This window comes from Vanessa tameamea, chromosome 25 (assembly GCF_037043105.1).
Source record: "Vanessa tameamea isolate UH-Manoa-2023 chromosome 25, ilVanTame1 primary haplotype, whole genome shotgun sequence".
NCBI classification, from domain to species: Eukaryota; Metazoa; Arthropoda; class Insecta; order Lepidoptera; family Nymphalidae; genus Vanessa; species Vanessa tameamea.
This window is the reverse complement of record NC_087333.1, coordinates 4,638,233-4,654,969: the sequence shown is the minus strand read 5'-3', so window position 1 is coordinate 4,654,969 and position 16,737 is coordinate 4,638,233. Positions and strand designations below refer to the sequence as shown.

Here is a 16,737-nt window from a genome sequence, read left to right as displayed (position 1 = left end):
GGAGGTCTAACGTTTAAAATCAATCTCATACAGTGATATATAATCGTAAAACCTAGCACTTTTTCTTCAGGCAACAGTTGCATTTCATTATGTGATTCATCAATTTATTTGTTAATGATAAATACGCTCAGTAGGGAAATATTAAATAACTAACAGTCAGTAAACACACCACAGCTTGGGAAGTCCTCCTTTAATTTGAGATCATGGTTTGGAGTCACCGCGCTGCCCCAATTAAAGTAACTTTATTTTCTCAATTCACTTTAATCAAAGACTTGAAAACTTTATTAATTATTTGTATTTAATGATCGAATGAAATACATACAAAGTGCATAAAAGTAAATATACAGTTACATAAGATCGCTAGAAATATACATAAAAAATTGATGCTTGCGTTCTTCGATGCACTCGCCGAGTGTTTCAATACCTTCACTCTCTGTGACCAAGACATTATTAATATAAAAACTATTTTAACTTACGTATACGTTATTGTATTATTGTAACAATAAATTATTTATATTACGATACGTTTACGATTATAATTCGATCCAACTTCGACTTAACCATAACTGGACTGTAGTTCCTATCACCATTACTTGGTGGTAGGGCTTTGTGCAAGCCCGTCTGGGTAGGTACCACCCACTCATCAGATATTCTACCGCCAAATGACAGTACTCTGTATTGTTGTGTTCCGGTTAGAAGGGTGAGTGAGCCAGTGTAATCACAGGCACAAGGGACATAATATCTTAGTTCCCAGGGTTGGTGGCGCATAGGTGATGTAAGGAATGGTTAATATTTCTTACGCCTTTGTCTATGGGCGGTGGTGACCACTTACCATCAGGTGGCCCATATGCTCGTCCGCCAACCAATAACATAAAAAAAAAAAAAAGATCAGGTAAAAGGCTGAGCGGTAACGATGACGTTCCGATTCGATCGTTAAGGAGCGTTTATGTGTTAAGGGATGTTACAGAAATAGTTATTATTAGACGATGTACAACTTGGTTATGAATGATAACGATCTAGGTCATTTCACACAATTGTTATATATGAATCAAAAACTAAATAAAACCCCGCTGAGTTTCTCAGGTTCTTCTAAGTTCCGAGGTATTTATATTTATATTTATTATACTTGGAATAGAAATAGCTTATACCCTAGATTAGTAAATAGGTCCTTTTACACCCGCCCCCTCTACTTGCGTTACCGAACCCGCGAACGAAAGCTCGTAATGGAATAAACATGAAACTCTTAAATTAAACAGGAGAAGATATACTATGACTCGGACTATAGGAACACACACAACTTCATAAGCAGTGGTTCATTCGGTGGTACCGTTAAATACAGTTCATACTATATACTCACCATTACATCCGGGTAAATGTTCGAAGTGGGTGCTATGACGACCATCTTGCACAAACCTCGCGGTGAACACATGCCCACTACGTTCATTGAAACACACGCGTCTCCGGGAGACCAAGCGCGTATTTGGACATTTCTGCACTTTCTATTACCACAGAGTCTGAGAGTCTTATTAGCTGAAATTCAATAATATCAAGCAAAAGATATATTTTTAAATATTATTTTGACGGTATAGGTAATCCTACCCGATTAAAATCAAACTCAAACACAAATTCCTTTACTCAATATAGAAGCATTACACTTACTTATTGATAGTTAAATGCATACATGAATTGAAACACTACCACCGATTCGGAAAAGACGATACCCTGACCTGAGAAGAACCGGCAAAAGAAACTCAGCGAGTCTCTTTTATTTTGTCAATTTTTGTTATTTACACAATAGAATATGAATAGAAATAGCCAGGAGGCGATCGTTTGACTCCTTGGGTGCGGTGAATTAAAAACCACACTCGGGTGATTAAACTTGTATTTTAAGTGGTTCGTTGGTCTATTGGCTGGTCTGGTTTCTCTTTTACGTTTGCACCATTTCTTACATCGATAATACGCCAACAACTTTAGGAGCGAAAATGTTTTACCCTTTATGCCTGTGATCACACTGGCTCACTCACCCTCCAAACCAGAACACAAATGTAATTATTTCTGTTTGCCTGATTTCGTTAGAGAAGTTTCTTGCGTTTGTAAAGTTATTGATTTTTCTATCAAAATATCTGTAGCATTAACCATATCTTACATTCTCAAAGCGCCGACAACCTTATATATTACTGTATTATACTGACTCACTCACGTTGCCCTTAGGACACCGTAGAATACTGACAAGTGGTTGGTTGATGAGCCTGCACCATACCTACCACAAAGAACTCTTTTTGCTTTTTGCATAGTAGGTACATTTTGTCATATTAAATAAATAGTACATATTTAACAGTAGATTGGATGGAACAATGGAATGGCCTTTAGCAAAAACTTTAGGATAGACAGAAAGGAGTGAAAACTAACGTCCTCTATAATCCTCATCAGGCCAGTCCTCTGGCAGTTCAGTTGAAGCCATGACCATTTTGGCAGCGAACTCTACGCCAACGCAACGGCTTCTGCCATCTTCATCTATTTGACAACATACACCGCACATTTTTGCTTTTCTCAATGCACCCCCCTACCACAATGAAAGAAGAGTTAAATCAATATTAAAATGGAGTAAAAACTATTTTTCTCCCAGTGATTATGGGACGATAGCTGCACATAAAAAATCAGTAATGGTCTCATTTTGAAGACCTCCAGCCATAGATGTACAGAAAAATAATTTGACATTAACAATTAATTTTAAAAAGTTTTCATCATTTTTGCGCCAAATTTAGATGAGTTATTTGCAGTTTACAATGAAATAAAATCAAAACAAAACCTCTTCGAAATTCCTACAAAATCTTTTAAATAAAAGCGAAGTTTTTTATAGGTATTCTAGTATTTATTTATATGAATAATATACTTTAACATATAAATTACGGGTAAAACGAAAAACAAAACGAGTTAAATAACGTCGGTGGGAAAGAAAAAAGGCTTAAGCGCCAAGTTGAGCTAAAAAATGACATTTCCAAAAAAATACCATTTTAGTGTTTTAGCGTTTCTTCCATTCCGCTGACAACTATTATTAATTTCTGTTGTCCTGGTATGGAAAATATCATGATTATCGATGGAGTGGTTAAGACGTGAAAGCTTGACAAACAAACAAAACCACTTTCACATTTATAATACAAGTCAGGAAACACAGATCATGATCTCCATATATATTCCTGATGTTTTCCGGACGTCAGAAGATATCAAGTAATATTTATTCACCGGTCCATTCCTCTCGCAGCTGCACTCTCTCAGACCTAAAATGGCGCAGTCAGCCGCGTGACACGTTCTATCTTCCAAGCACCGCCCCCCCAGACCGCAGCGGCAGTCGGACGACACGTGCGCGCAGGTGCATTGCCTTTCTAGCGTTGGACATTCCTTTTTGTAACGAACACAAATATACAGTGTAAATACTTATTACACACACACATACAGCCGCGCACACATGTATGTACCTATAAATTATTATTTTTTATGATATCTGTAGGCGGACGAGCAAATGGGCCACCTGATGGTAAGTGGACACCACCGCCCGTGGACAATGAAGCTGTAAGAAATATTAACCATTCCTTACATCACCAATGCGCCAACAATGATGATTTGGTGGTATCTACCCAGACGGACTTGCACAAACCTCTACCACCAAATATTAATAATAAAACCATGACATGTTTGAGAACCAAAGTTTTAACAAATATAATAATATTTAAATTAAATACAAGAAATAAGGCTTCGTTAGACGCAGGGCTCTTCTCTTTTAAGTCTTGAACCCTCACACGTCACCGATTAAAAACTCAAAAACACATCTAAAAAAATTTACCTAATTGTATTTTTATTTTTTAGAGATTAAGGGAAAGGGATGGCAATTTGCCGGCCTTGGGAAAACCAAGCTATCAAATCAGCCCTGCTAGCGCAAAAATTGTCGCAAAAGGAGCTTTGATAATAATAATTCTTAATGCAATATTTTTATAAAAAATATTCAATTATGAAGTGCCGCTGTATGCAAATTAAACAATTGTGTGGCCTGGTGTGAAAAACGCCCAAGTACTTTTATGGATAAAATCTGATTAACGTCTCAATTTTCTTGAATACAGGAACAATTGTATAAAACAGATTATAAGGGCTATTATATGCATTGGCCCTTTAAGCGCTAGATTATTAGAATTAAGAATACAAAAGAAGTATTAATACATAGTCTTATATAACTTACGATTCCGCCCGCGGTAAGGTTAGCGTATTCACAATTCGCGGTACAGCAGAGACCCTGAGAGGGGTGGCAGGCTGCTGTAGGCGCTACAGAGCAACCTTCTTTGTGTAATGCCCTGAAATGTTAATACCTGTGATTATCACAGTCTTACCTATTTACTGTTCTCCTTGGGACCAATAAATCACTTATAAAAACACTAAGTAAATTAAGTTGTATGGATATTTGTCATTTTACATTTAAATTGGGGTTATAACTTTCAGAATTATTTTAAAAATCATATTACTTTATGATAATAAATAGTAATATAAAACCTACCCTCCTTCAAATGCGAGAGCACCTCCCGCACGAGGAGTGCAACATGGATCTTTAAACATACAGTGGGAAGGCAGACCACAATCACAGGCTTCTCCATTTTCCACCACACCTGAAGATTTTGTTGGTACTGTAGATATAGTATGTATACAGTAAAGTTTAACACCAGCCCATATCCCACTAGATAAAGGCTTAGGCGTTAAAGAAAGGACAGTAAAGCTTATTCCACCAGGCTGTTGTAATGTTGTTTGGCAGCGCAATTATAAACTCATTTTAAACATGAGCACAAAGTTCTAAGCCATTTCTTCGCATCCCGATGTAAATTTTTGATAAAGACAATTTGAAAGTGTATACGGTATGTTTCATACCTAACTGAATAAAGATTTCTAATGTAATATAATTTCTTGAAAAGTTTGTTTCATTTGTAAACAAATATTTTACTTCAGGGTGTTAAAACTTACCGTTACCACAAAAAGGCTTATCGATTTCGGACAAACAGTAACTCATACTACTTAAGGTGGCTGCTATGAGTCGTTTGCTGCAAAGTGAGAATTCGAAGTGGTGGTTGGAGGACGGCGTCGATTGCGAGCCCATGATGTATCCTTGGCATTCCGGGTTGGGAAAACGATCGTCGTGATGGGCACCGAAACTATGACCTAAGAATAATCGCAATGAGTATTTAACCAACTATTTATGATGGTAGCTAATTATCTCGTTAGTTTAGTGATAGATTTCCACTGCGTGAAAAAAGTGGATAATAATGTCTAATCCTTAGACATTTTATATCCCTGATGAAAGTCTCTCTGTCAAAAAATAGCAGTAGCAGAAGTTAACCTGTGTGTCAGGGTTATTTGTGTCAGCTATATGGAAGTATTCTTTGTATTTTCTCTTTCAATATACATACAATCCATATACCCGGAGACAGAAATTCGAAAAACTATGATAACATGTTTTGGCAGTTCATATTCACAAATATTTTTTTTTAACATATTTCAAGGACGGTATTTTAAAAGGTTTTGATGTATAAATTTAACATAACGTGATAACAAATACCTATTTCATGCGCTAACGTGAGAGCCGAGATCCTCTCAGGAACGCGCTGGTTGAGTTCGACGGTCGCGTGCGCGAGCGCGAGAGTGTTGAACGAGCGGCCGAACGCGCGCCGGTCGCACAGCCCGCCCGCGGCGCCGCCCAGGCCGCCGCCCAGAGACGTGAAGCTAAATTTTCAAATTAATTTTAAGGAAAGATGAGAGACGTGATATTAAGCTTGTATCTTCACACGTAGAAGCTGCCATTGCAGGGAGTGTCAACCATGCAATCAAGGATGCTATGTCTTTTGGAGTTGCAATTAGAGTGGTTAATTTTCCTATAAACCAGAACACAACACTACAAAGTCCCATAACTTTTATTATGACTTTGATGATAGAATAATAACTAAAGAACAAGTACCGGGGTAATACTGGGTGGTAGGGCTTTGTGCTAGCCCGTTGTGTACCGATTTGAAGGGTAAGTAAGCCAGTGTAATTAGAGGTACGAGGGACATAACATCTTAGTTCCCTAGGGTGGTGGCACATTGGCGATGTAAGGATTGGTTAATATTACCATCAGAGGCCCATTCACTAGTCCGTCTACTTATATCATAAAAAAACTATATACAATTGAACAACAGAAAAAAATGAGAAAGTAAAATTCAATATTAATATTAATTTTCCCAAAACAATCACCTTAATCCGAGTGTTCTATTATGAAAAGCATGTCCAGAGAATGCGACACCGAGACAGACCTCAGACAGACGCCTCAATCTTGCGAAGCGCATGAGGTAATTTCTTCCATCTACTGCGCAATCTTTTGCCAAGTCTCCGAAGACCCGTTTATTGGTCTCATCGGATGTGAGGACAAGGATATATTTTACAGAGAAACCTGGAAGTATTATGTAAAATTTCAAGTATTATATTTGTTTCGAATCTTCCTTGTATAATCCGCGTATGATCACAATTGATTGAGACCTTTTATAACTAAGACGCGTCTGGTCCGCCCGCTGGCCGTGACGTCGTCGGCAAACTCGCGTCGAGGCTCAAAAGACGTTGTTACTTATTTGTTAGTGCATATTATTCCTCATGATCCGTTACTCCATTATTTTAGAGATTGATTATAGTAAGTTTATTTTAGATTAATAATTAGGGAAGAGGAAGCTGTGGAAAGTTTTCATCAATTTTGAAAAGAAAGTCACGTGAAATCATTCTCAGTTAAACTGTTATACATTCAAATACTCTTAACACACATAGCAACGTAGACCTAATCTACCAAATCCATGTTGGCTGTTGGCTTTGCCAATGAATTGGATAACTAAAGTCATAGTTTAGAAATTGTTAACGCCTTTTCACTCGAGAACTGACATTTTTTATATACTTAGACAAAGTTCTCTGTCAATTCTCTCTCTAATACCTAGTCTGAACTGTGTCTAGAAAATCTTTTTGTAACATTAGAATTACAAAAATTTATACATTATTAAAAATAAAATATATTTCTAATATTCAATCTTTACCAATGTTATCCGGTATGCCGTCTTCGTTGAAATCAGCGTTTCTGAATATAATGTCTGCTTGTGCAACTGCGTGCATCATTCTTCGAACGACCTGCTTGAGGCTGGAATTTGCATCCTAAGGAGAAAACTGACAATAATTTATCGTCATCGTTTGTGTGACACATTCATTTGGGGGTACTGTTCGTTTGTTCTCTTATCATTTCCTAAATTATGCATTATTGTATACGTCATCGGTAGATTAATTGCCTCCTGGGACAGTGGCAGGAGCGGTCGCAGCTAAAGATTTTAGGGGGAAGTCAAATGGGAAATCTTCTATTGTTATTGGACAGTTGATTATATTTGATACATCTGTGGTTATTCCTCTTTCTCTCAACCAAGCTTTTCTGTGACTTAACAAATAGACGAAATATGATAAACCTTAAACTTCCCTAAATTGACTATTTTTTTAAGGCATTATATTTGACGTTTACGATTTTGGGGCGCTATGGAATCCTATGAACGACCAGTGCACAATACATATATGTCGAGCTCAGTGAACTAGCCTCCCTTAAGAATGGCCGCAGTGACAGAAAATCGAACAGAACGATATCATCATCCTTTGCTAATTAATTCTCGATATTTTTGTAAAATTCTTGACAACATAATCAATAACCGATAATAATCCATCAACAATGGATGTACATACTTTTACAAAGAACTCCTTATCAGCCAGCAGAAGCAAGTCACAGATGCGTGCGCTTGCGACTCCTGGCTGGTGCTTACGCTGCTCTATGCGATACGGGAAGTAGGGGAGATGGTAAAAACCTGCACCTAACTGAAATAAAGTTATACAAGGTTTATATGATATGCAAAACTTTCTAGTAAAAATATCAACATACTTATTATAAAACAAAGTAACCTCCCTATGTATATCTGTCTGTATGAACGCTATAAACTCAAAAACTACCAAACGGATTTAATCAATGGTCGGAGTGAAAACTGTAATAAATTTTACACCTAAACCTTTCCTTGTGCATCACCATAACGTATGGTATGTTATTGTCATCATCAATATGTGGTCCATGGGTCACTGGTAGGGGCATTTGCAAGTCCTCCTTACGAAGCCATAAAAAAACTTCGAAAATAACAGTTCTCGAGCAAAGGAGCTAAATTTCTGGACTAAAACTATGCAACTCTGGCAAAGGCAACATGGTTTTGGCAGATAATGTCTATCTTGCATCAGGAGGAAAGTTTAGGTGTATGATTTATTATAGTTTTGCGTAAACTAGCTTCCATATGTTGATTATCGAAGATGTCGGAAAGGAACATGTCGACGCGGGAGCTTCACTGGCGTGCCCCGCGAAACCAATAAAGTTATTTACATTATGATAACAAACGTTAGCCCTTATACTAGCCGTGCTAAGCCAGGTCGAATAGCTAGATGTATAATTGACGCACGATACGCTTGGTGCTTGCCAAAGAAGGAAATTGGAGGTTACGATGGATCTTTTATAAGTGGTTTTATAAGTGGTACGAAGTACAGATACATATTTTGGTCAGAGTAATAATGTTATTGCAAAAAAGCAATCAAAGAAAATCCTAGATTTGATCAAAGAAAAATAATTTTATTATGTATCTTAGACATCTTCACCTGATCACCTGGTCATGATCTCGACGAGATCGCTGAGGTGCAGCCATGTTATCGTTTTCCAGAAAACCGAAAAAATTATTCGGATCGTCTTTGCCATAGGGATCAGCGTGAAGAGTTCGGTTACCTTAAACAGTGACGAAATAAAATGATGTTGATTAAATTACTTTCATTTACAACAACGGTGGTACCGCCACCTTTATTCAAATATTTTTAATAATGTTAGATACCTCGTCTTATATTAAAACTTAAAACTACCAACGGAAATGTTGATTTAGTCCAGAAAAACCGATAAAAAGAACAGGAGTGACTCTTTTATGAACTTTTTGATTAATTTAAACATTTTTAGAAAAATCTTTATGAAAATCAATGAACGTATCATACAAAATCGGCACGTCTTTTTAACATGCTTAGTTTTTACCTTATGTAACGAAATCTTTCAAATTTTACCATTTTCCAGACGTCTGATGAACTTGAAATTTGGTATATGTAGTAATGACCGATGACAATACAATAATTATGTCCCAATGGCCAGGATAACAAAATAAAAATAAAATAACCATATTACACGGTTCCCTAAGTCGATACTTAATGAAGATTTAATTTAAGAGATCGATTCCTCTTACAGTGTCATTATCATAATCTCCAAGCCTGATGAAATGAAAATGAAACCTTAGCCCAGTAGTGGGACATTTACTGACTGTTACTTTTGTATAACAAACGATTAGCTTTGTCAAGTGGTAGTCGTAGGTTCGATTCTAATTCTTTGAGCTTTTGTTTCGCTTTTTACCTACATTTTATTGATAGAGACAATATTGTTAAAATTACAGATAATATTATTTAATACCCAAATGAAGCACTCCGTAAAAGTTATGATCGTCGCCAACGTAACCCTCAGCTGAGCCGGACGACGGGTTTTCTACTGGGAAACCGAATGCCATAGTGACGTCTGCCAGGCGAAAGCCTTTGGTAGTGTTTTTTGATTCAGGGTCTAAGAATAACGCTGAAGAATTTGATGCTAAGTGAGATGATCCTGTAGTTAAAAAGATTCAAATATTAATGATTATTATGATACGTTGAATTTATAAAATATTTCAAATGTTTGGCCCGCTTTTTTCTGGGTAGCTACCCCCACTCGTCATATATTCTACTGACAGACAGAAATACTTAGTATTGTGTTAGGGTTTGAAGGCTGTGTAAGCCAGTGTTACTATAGGTAAAAAGGAAATATTTGTAATATCTTAGTTTCCATGGGAGGTGGTGCATCGGCGATGGTTAAAATTATTTCAATATCATGGTGACCACATACAATTAGGTGGCCCATTTGCTCATGTCATGTCAAGTTAATAATTCTTTGTATTAAGTACCTAATAAGAATATTATCAACAGCATTCTAGTTTTAATTTTATTTAATTGATGAAGTAGTTTATAATTTGTAAGCTGTTATTTTTATATCAGAATACGTTTAATTCCTTAAATCATAAAGGTAATTAAAAAAATTAGGCATCTAGCATCGTACACGTGATAGAGGTGAAACGTCTTAAAATGTATATAGTTCTCTTTCCTTATCTCTCTACACCACATCTTTCTACTCTATCATGAAACGAAAAGTGCCTAAACATAACCCATTCTTAAATTTTAACTCTCCATTCTCGGCCCATCTAAATTGTAATAAGATTATTTTTTTGTAATTTTAAAAGTATTTTTGAAGTGATAACTTCTTATGGAAAGGAAAACTGTTTTGTTATGTAACGCGTTACGGCTCTGACAGACAGGCTGCTTCCCTCTCACTCTAACCCACAGCGCTACTCGTATAGTTTAAGTTATCACTTCACGTCGGTGTCCCGAGATGCAAACGTAATTTTTTGGTTCATACCGATAGCCTGTAACTTTAAACAGAGCAAATGATTTTCCTGTCCAAACTTTGCTTCCAAAACTTGATATCCGTAGGCGCTGCAGATCTTCTCTGCTGCTTGTATTTTCTCTCGAATTTGTAAACCTCTTACCGGAAACGGAAAGAATAACGGAAGAAATAAAAACAGAATCCAAGTCATTGTGTAATTTTGATTGATTTGTTCTGTGTTTTTTTATGAACGTTGTAATATTATTGATCCTAAATTAAAATCATTTGATGTAAATTTGACATATCTAATAAATAAAATTCATAAAATGTGAATCTACATTATTGACGCGCGCAATAAACTGTCAATGTCATTTTTTTTTTTAATTTTCGTATTTTTAATATCTGTGATCGAATTTTGAATGAAGAAAACTTTTTACTTCTAGTGAATAACGAATTTGAACAAAACGTAATATATTTGAATAAAATAAACATTATATGTTGTGATACATTATGAATTATATTTATCTTTATTGTCTATTGTCGCCTCCACTTCTAGCACCAGCTTTATTAGAGGGGTAAATAGGAATATTAGCAATTTCTTAAAAGGGACCATTGTTAGTCTTCTTTCAAAAAAATTAAAGGTAGATATATTACATAAAACATATATAATTTGAGGTAATGCAGTAATAATATACCTAATACACTTAATACAGTCATACTTATGTAAGTAAATCTAACTCAGACATAATAAGATTTAAAAAAAAATAGCTTTCACGGGACTCTGCAGATATACAATCGTATCTTAAGACATCCATACAATATTGTTAAATGAAATGATTATAGAAATCGATTAAATAAAAATTAAGACGTTAAATAAAAACAGAGTAAAATAAATATAACTTTAATTAATAATATGCGCTACGAAAACGCAAGTGTTGTAAATCGATTGCGGAGAGGGAGCATGATGGTATGTGTCGCTTGCCGTCACGGCATACGAATCGGTTTTACCCCCAAGGCGTGCTAATTGTTGTCCAATCAAAAATATCGACCATATATTTTTTTATGTAATAGATAGGCAGATTGCTGTTTAGTGGGCAACACCACCCATAGACATTGGCGCCGTCAGAAATATTAATCATTCCTTATATCGCCAATGCACCACCAACCTTGGGCGTTAAGATGTTATGTCCCTTGTGTTACACTGGCTCATTCATCCTCCAGAACGGACCACAACAATACTAAATATTGCTGTTTGGCGGCAGAATACCTGATGAATGAATTTACCTACCCAGACGGGTTTCCACCAAGCGATAGTTACTTTAATTCCAATAATAAATAATAAAAACATTCTTTATGCAGATTTTATAATTAGTAATCCGTACAAATCAATTACAATGTTACATCATTGATATAATTATAATAGTTTGTATCACGTTGCAAGCGAGGCGCCGGCATTTTAACTGCTCAGACAATCGTTACGTGAGTAATTATAGAAAACTTTCTTTAATCAACTTAGCGATTTGAATAGAATTTTGTCATACATGTCAAATAGTCACGACAGTTGACGTACATCATGAATGACACTCCAATGAATATATAATGAGTTTCGTTATACGTACGTATACATAATTTTGCGAGAAACGCGTCCAGGTTATGTTCATCAGATTTCATTGAAACTGCACAGGTGTTAAGCACGTTTCTAAGTATTGTTAAGTCATACTATCGTTAACAGGCGACGCGCGATTTGTATTAAAACAATATAAATAATCAATTCAACTATTTACCTTTAACAAGACGTACGTCATACGACATTTGTCAAATTATAATAGTTGAGCGAAGTGACTATGTATACTCCAACCGTGACAGTAGAAAAGCTACATAAACAATATTTGACGCGATGTCATTGGTCGAGAAGTTGATTCATCTATGATATTCAATATGGATTTGCAAAAAAAGGGCGTTTTGTACTTCGACGAGACTGTTCAGAATTTTGGAAGTAAAATTAATGTGGATATAAGTAGTTAAGTGTAAAAGTATTGTATTATAAATAAACATATATTAATCATAAACTCTTAATAGTGCATGGAATACGTAAATCTAATGTTTGTTTATTTTTATTCATACTTCCTTGGAATAGGTTATAGACTGTTGAATAGACATTTTTTTGACTTGACGCTGTCATTGATCAAGAGTAATATTTAATAAATGTATTTAAATAAGAACTAATTACAAGGATTAAACATTGTTTTATTAAACGTATTGGATATATGTATACTACAATTTGTAAATTAAATAATTTTGACAGTTGCAACCGTTAATCGGTCTTGAATTATTTTAGTCTGTGTCATTATGATAGTCACGTAATCACAATAGGCACGATTAGTTGTGAGCTTGTGGTTATAAAGCAATATTGCTAATCTGTGACTTTGCGTGCTAAAAGTTCAAAGTTCAAATATTGTACAAACATAGATATTAAAACAATTTAAAATTATAATTTTCAGCGTCGACAAGGATCAAAACTCATCACATCACATGATTGCGTATAAAGTTACTACTCTAATTATTATGTTTATAAATACTCGAAACGCTATTGTTTACAAAGACAAAAACTGAATAATTATTTACATTTACACGTAATGTACGAGATATTGACGATTTATTTTTAAGTCCTTTGCGTTTTATTTATGAAAAAAACTTTTGGCGCTTACAGCGTTATCTTTTCGCGATATACAATATCCCCTGCCTTTGTTACGGGTACTTCAAATATTTGTTTCATAATCGCCATCGCCCCGTATAAACGAAAGAAATAAGAATAAATGAGACTTAATTTAATAATTATCATTTTTATGGCATTGGTAGACGGACGAGCATATGGGCCACCTGATGGTAAGTGGTCACCACCGCCCATAGACAAAGGTGCTGTAAGAAATATTAACCATTCCTTACATCACCTATGCGCTACCAAACTTGGGAACTAAGATGTTATGTCCCTTGTGCCTGTGATTACACTGGCTCACTCACCCTTCAAACCGGAACACAACAATTCAGTATTGTGCTGCTGTTTGGCGGTAGAATATTTGAAGAGTGGGTAGTACCTACCCAGACGGGCTTGCACAAAGCCTTACCACTAAGGTGGTAAATGATGAATTACATGATTTAATTAAAACAACCAAACTATTTAGGATTATGTGTGAAATTTTGGCAACAGGAAAAAATCATAGAATCACTCGTTCATACAGATACTTTTTGTAGATAAAAATTGCCATTAAAATAAGATCGTCTATTGGAGATCTAGAGGCGCGAGAAAGGTCGCGCAGGAGAAACATTAAATTTTGGAGACTATTTATAAGATTAAATAAACTACTAAACATTTATGGTGTATCTAAGCTTATTTCCTCTTATAGGGTTTTAGCCTTAGATAAGAATTTCAAAAACATAAACAAAAATGACACTGTATCACAAATAAAATTTGTTAATATGTTTAAACATTACTTGTTAGTAAATACTTATTTATTAATTTAATGCAATCATTTCATTGCTATAATTAACCTGTGTGTTAATTTATTGAATAATTATATATTGTCAACGTTACGACAAGAACTTTGTATGATATTTAGTTGCTATTTTTTAAATTGAATTAATTTAATGTTATTCACCGACCCGCATTGGAGCAGCTTGGTGGAATATGCTCCAAACCTTATCTTCAAAGGGAGAGGAGGCCTTAGCCCAGCAGTGGCAAATTTACAGGCTGTTAATATTAATGTTTTAAGTGTTATTAATGGTATTAGAGACCATACGTGTTAAACGAAATTCGCGGTCAATTTTATGACCAATTAAGTCCCATGTGGTGAATTGATTTTAATAATCAATAATGATAATGTTAACTTTATTGTACAGCACAAACATAATATATAGAAATCTTAGGACTAAAATAAATAAATAATACTATATATATAATAATTCAACGGGCGGACTTATGGCTAATACTAATTAGCCATCTCTTTCAGACAACTCATTTAATATTGTGCTTTGTGATAAAGGTAAGCAGTACCATTATCAATATTCAGTCATACGTAAGCTAGATGTGTTGGGAATTAAAGGACGGCTATATGATTTCATTTTACGACCATATAGAGCCAAAATAGCAACGTGTAAGTTCACCATGTATAATCTAAAAAAGGATACTATACTATAAATATATATAGTCGCAGATTAAACCACAGGAACAGCTGCCACTACGCTAGCTCCAAGAGATTATGTACTGAGCGACTTCTGCCACTTCCCATTCATAATGTGAAGTCTGAGCACAAACGCATAATTCCCACACTCATAATCCGCTAGAACGACAAATCTGATATTAACAGAAATAACTATCCAACGCACGAGAGTGTGAACTACAAATTTTATTAATAGACTCAGGGCTATTAATAAAAAAAATCGACCCGAAAAATATAAACCCTAATGGTCTAGACCAGAAATCCGGACCGGCCAGAATTGTTACCAAGGACTTCGGGATCTAACAGGCAGGCAGGCAGTTGCTATATGTACGAGTATGTATATAGTCAAAAATCTACCACCGGTTAGGAAATTAACACCTCGGACCTGAGAAGAACCGGCGAAAGAAACTCAGAGTATGTATAATATCAAATTATATATATACGCTATATATAGGAAATATTTTATACTAAACATAAACTTGGCCGTAACGAATAGCAAATTAACACTGAATTATATTTCATACGAACCTTCATTCCCGAGTTGACCGCAGAAGGACCTCTATCAATAGGACTATCCCAACTCTCGGCTTAAAAATGTAAGTTCAATTTAAAGTAAAAATAAAATACTATTGAATGATCTGTTCGTATATGCATTGCGATATTTCTCCGAAACGATTAACTGGTTTCAATGCATACATTTTAATAACTTTTTTTGCTATTTTTGTTCGTTCGTATTTGCATGAGTAAAGAGACGAACGAAAGGATTGAATACAAATAGAAAAAAAACAGCTAAGAATGAATTGGACTCGCGCATCGCGGGTTCCGTAATATATTGAGAATAAGCAATACCTTTATTTTTGTGACAACGACAACTCACTAGATTATGACTAACATCACAGATTAAGTTACAAGCTTGTAATTTGGAGAACTTTTCGTATATAAAAAAATACTAGTAGGTTTTTATGCCAGAGATAGGACTGGCTTATAGGTTACCTAATAGATTGGCACTGCAAGAAATATCAATCATTTCTCACATCGCCAATGCGCCATCAACATTTGGAACTAATATTTTATGTCCCTTGTGCCTGTTGTTACACTAGCTCACTCACCCTTCAAACCGGAACACAGTTCCTAAGTATTGCTGTTACACGGTAGAATATATAATGAGTAAGCCCAGACGGGATTGCACAAAGCACTAATTAAATACACTTTCCAATTAGGAAAACGTTTCGCGTTGAAAACGAACTGATACAGTTAATTTTTACGTTCCGTGAGCAAGACAATTTTTTCTATTCTGAAATATTTCAAATTCGAAAGTTTGTTATTTTTTTACGCAAGAACGGTGAGATCGATTGGTTGATATTTGGAATAGGAAGAGCTGATATCCTAAACACATTGAACACCTAATCTCCTCAAACCTCCTTCCCAAACAGAAGCTAATATAGAATTTTGGCTAATAAGAAAAGCTGCCTGGCTTAAGATTTATTGACATATCGTTATTCTATTAAAATAACTACTACTATTTTTATATGTTAAATTGGTATGTTTATTTACAGAAGACGAGTCCTAGAGTGGAGACCTTGCTTGGTACACACAGCATAGATCATAGATCCTAGTGGACCGTTGATCTTAAGAGGTTGCGATGATCTTACACACTACGAAGTGATGGAACCTTGCTAGGGAGGAGAACCAGGATATCGGGTGCATCTTCAGAGAACGAGTGACTAAAAAGTAATATATAATATAATCTCACTTGTTAATGGTCAAATGACAAAACGGACCATACTAAAATGTGATATATAAATTTAAAAAAATACCAGGTTATAAAATAATACAAAATTACTATATAGACTAGAGATTCATTCATAGATTTTTGTATCCGTAACTTTTCTATCTTCATCATCAATAAAATTATAATTAAACAATTAAAATCGTCAGCTGACGTTATCTTGTTAATGGGTACAC

At 35.2% G+C, this 16,737-nt stretch overlaps 2 protein-coding genes across 2 annotated transcripts in view; both read right to left on the bottom strand.

The window, feature by feature from the left end:
* LOC113403119 (dystrobrevin beta) overlaps positions 1-16,737 on the bottom strand; it is a 170,224-nt gene that overhangs the window by 107,501 nt on the left and 45,986 nt on the right. The window lies entirely within an intron of this gene.
* On the bottom strand, positions 1,346-10,894 carry LOC113403158 (disintegrin and metalloproteinase domain-containing protein 10-like). The gene is made up of 13 exons (XM_026643626.2): positions 10,589-10,894; positions 9,560-9,745; positions 8,741-8,839; positions 7,771-7,889; positions 7,086-7,200; positions 6,265-6,460; positions 5,594-5,757; positions 5,002-5,196; positions 4,544-4,652; positions 4,232-4,343; positions 3,244-3,399; positions 2,410-2,563; positions 1,346-1,530 (listed from the first exon to the last, which is right to left on the bottom strand). Exons 1-13 carry the CDS (start codon positions 10,764-10,766, stop codon positions 1,346-1,348), a joined length of 1,968 nt encoding a protein of 655 aa, XP_026499411.2. The 5' UTR covers positions 10,767-10,894.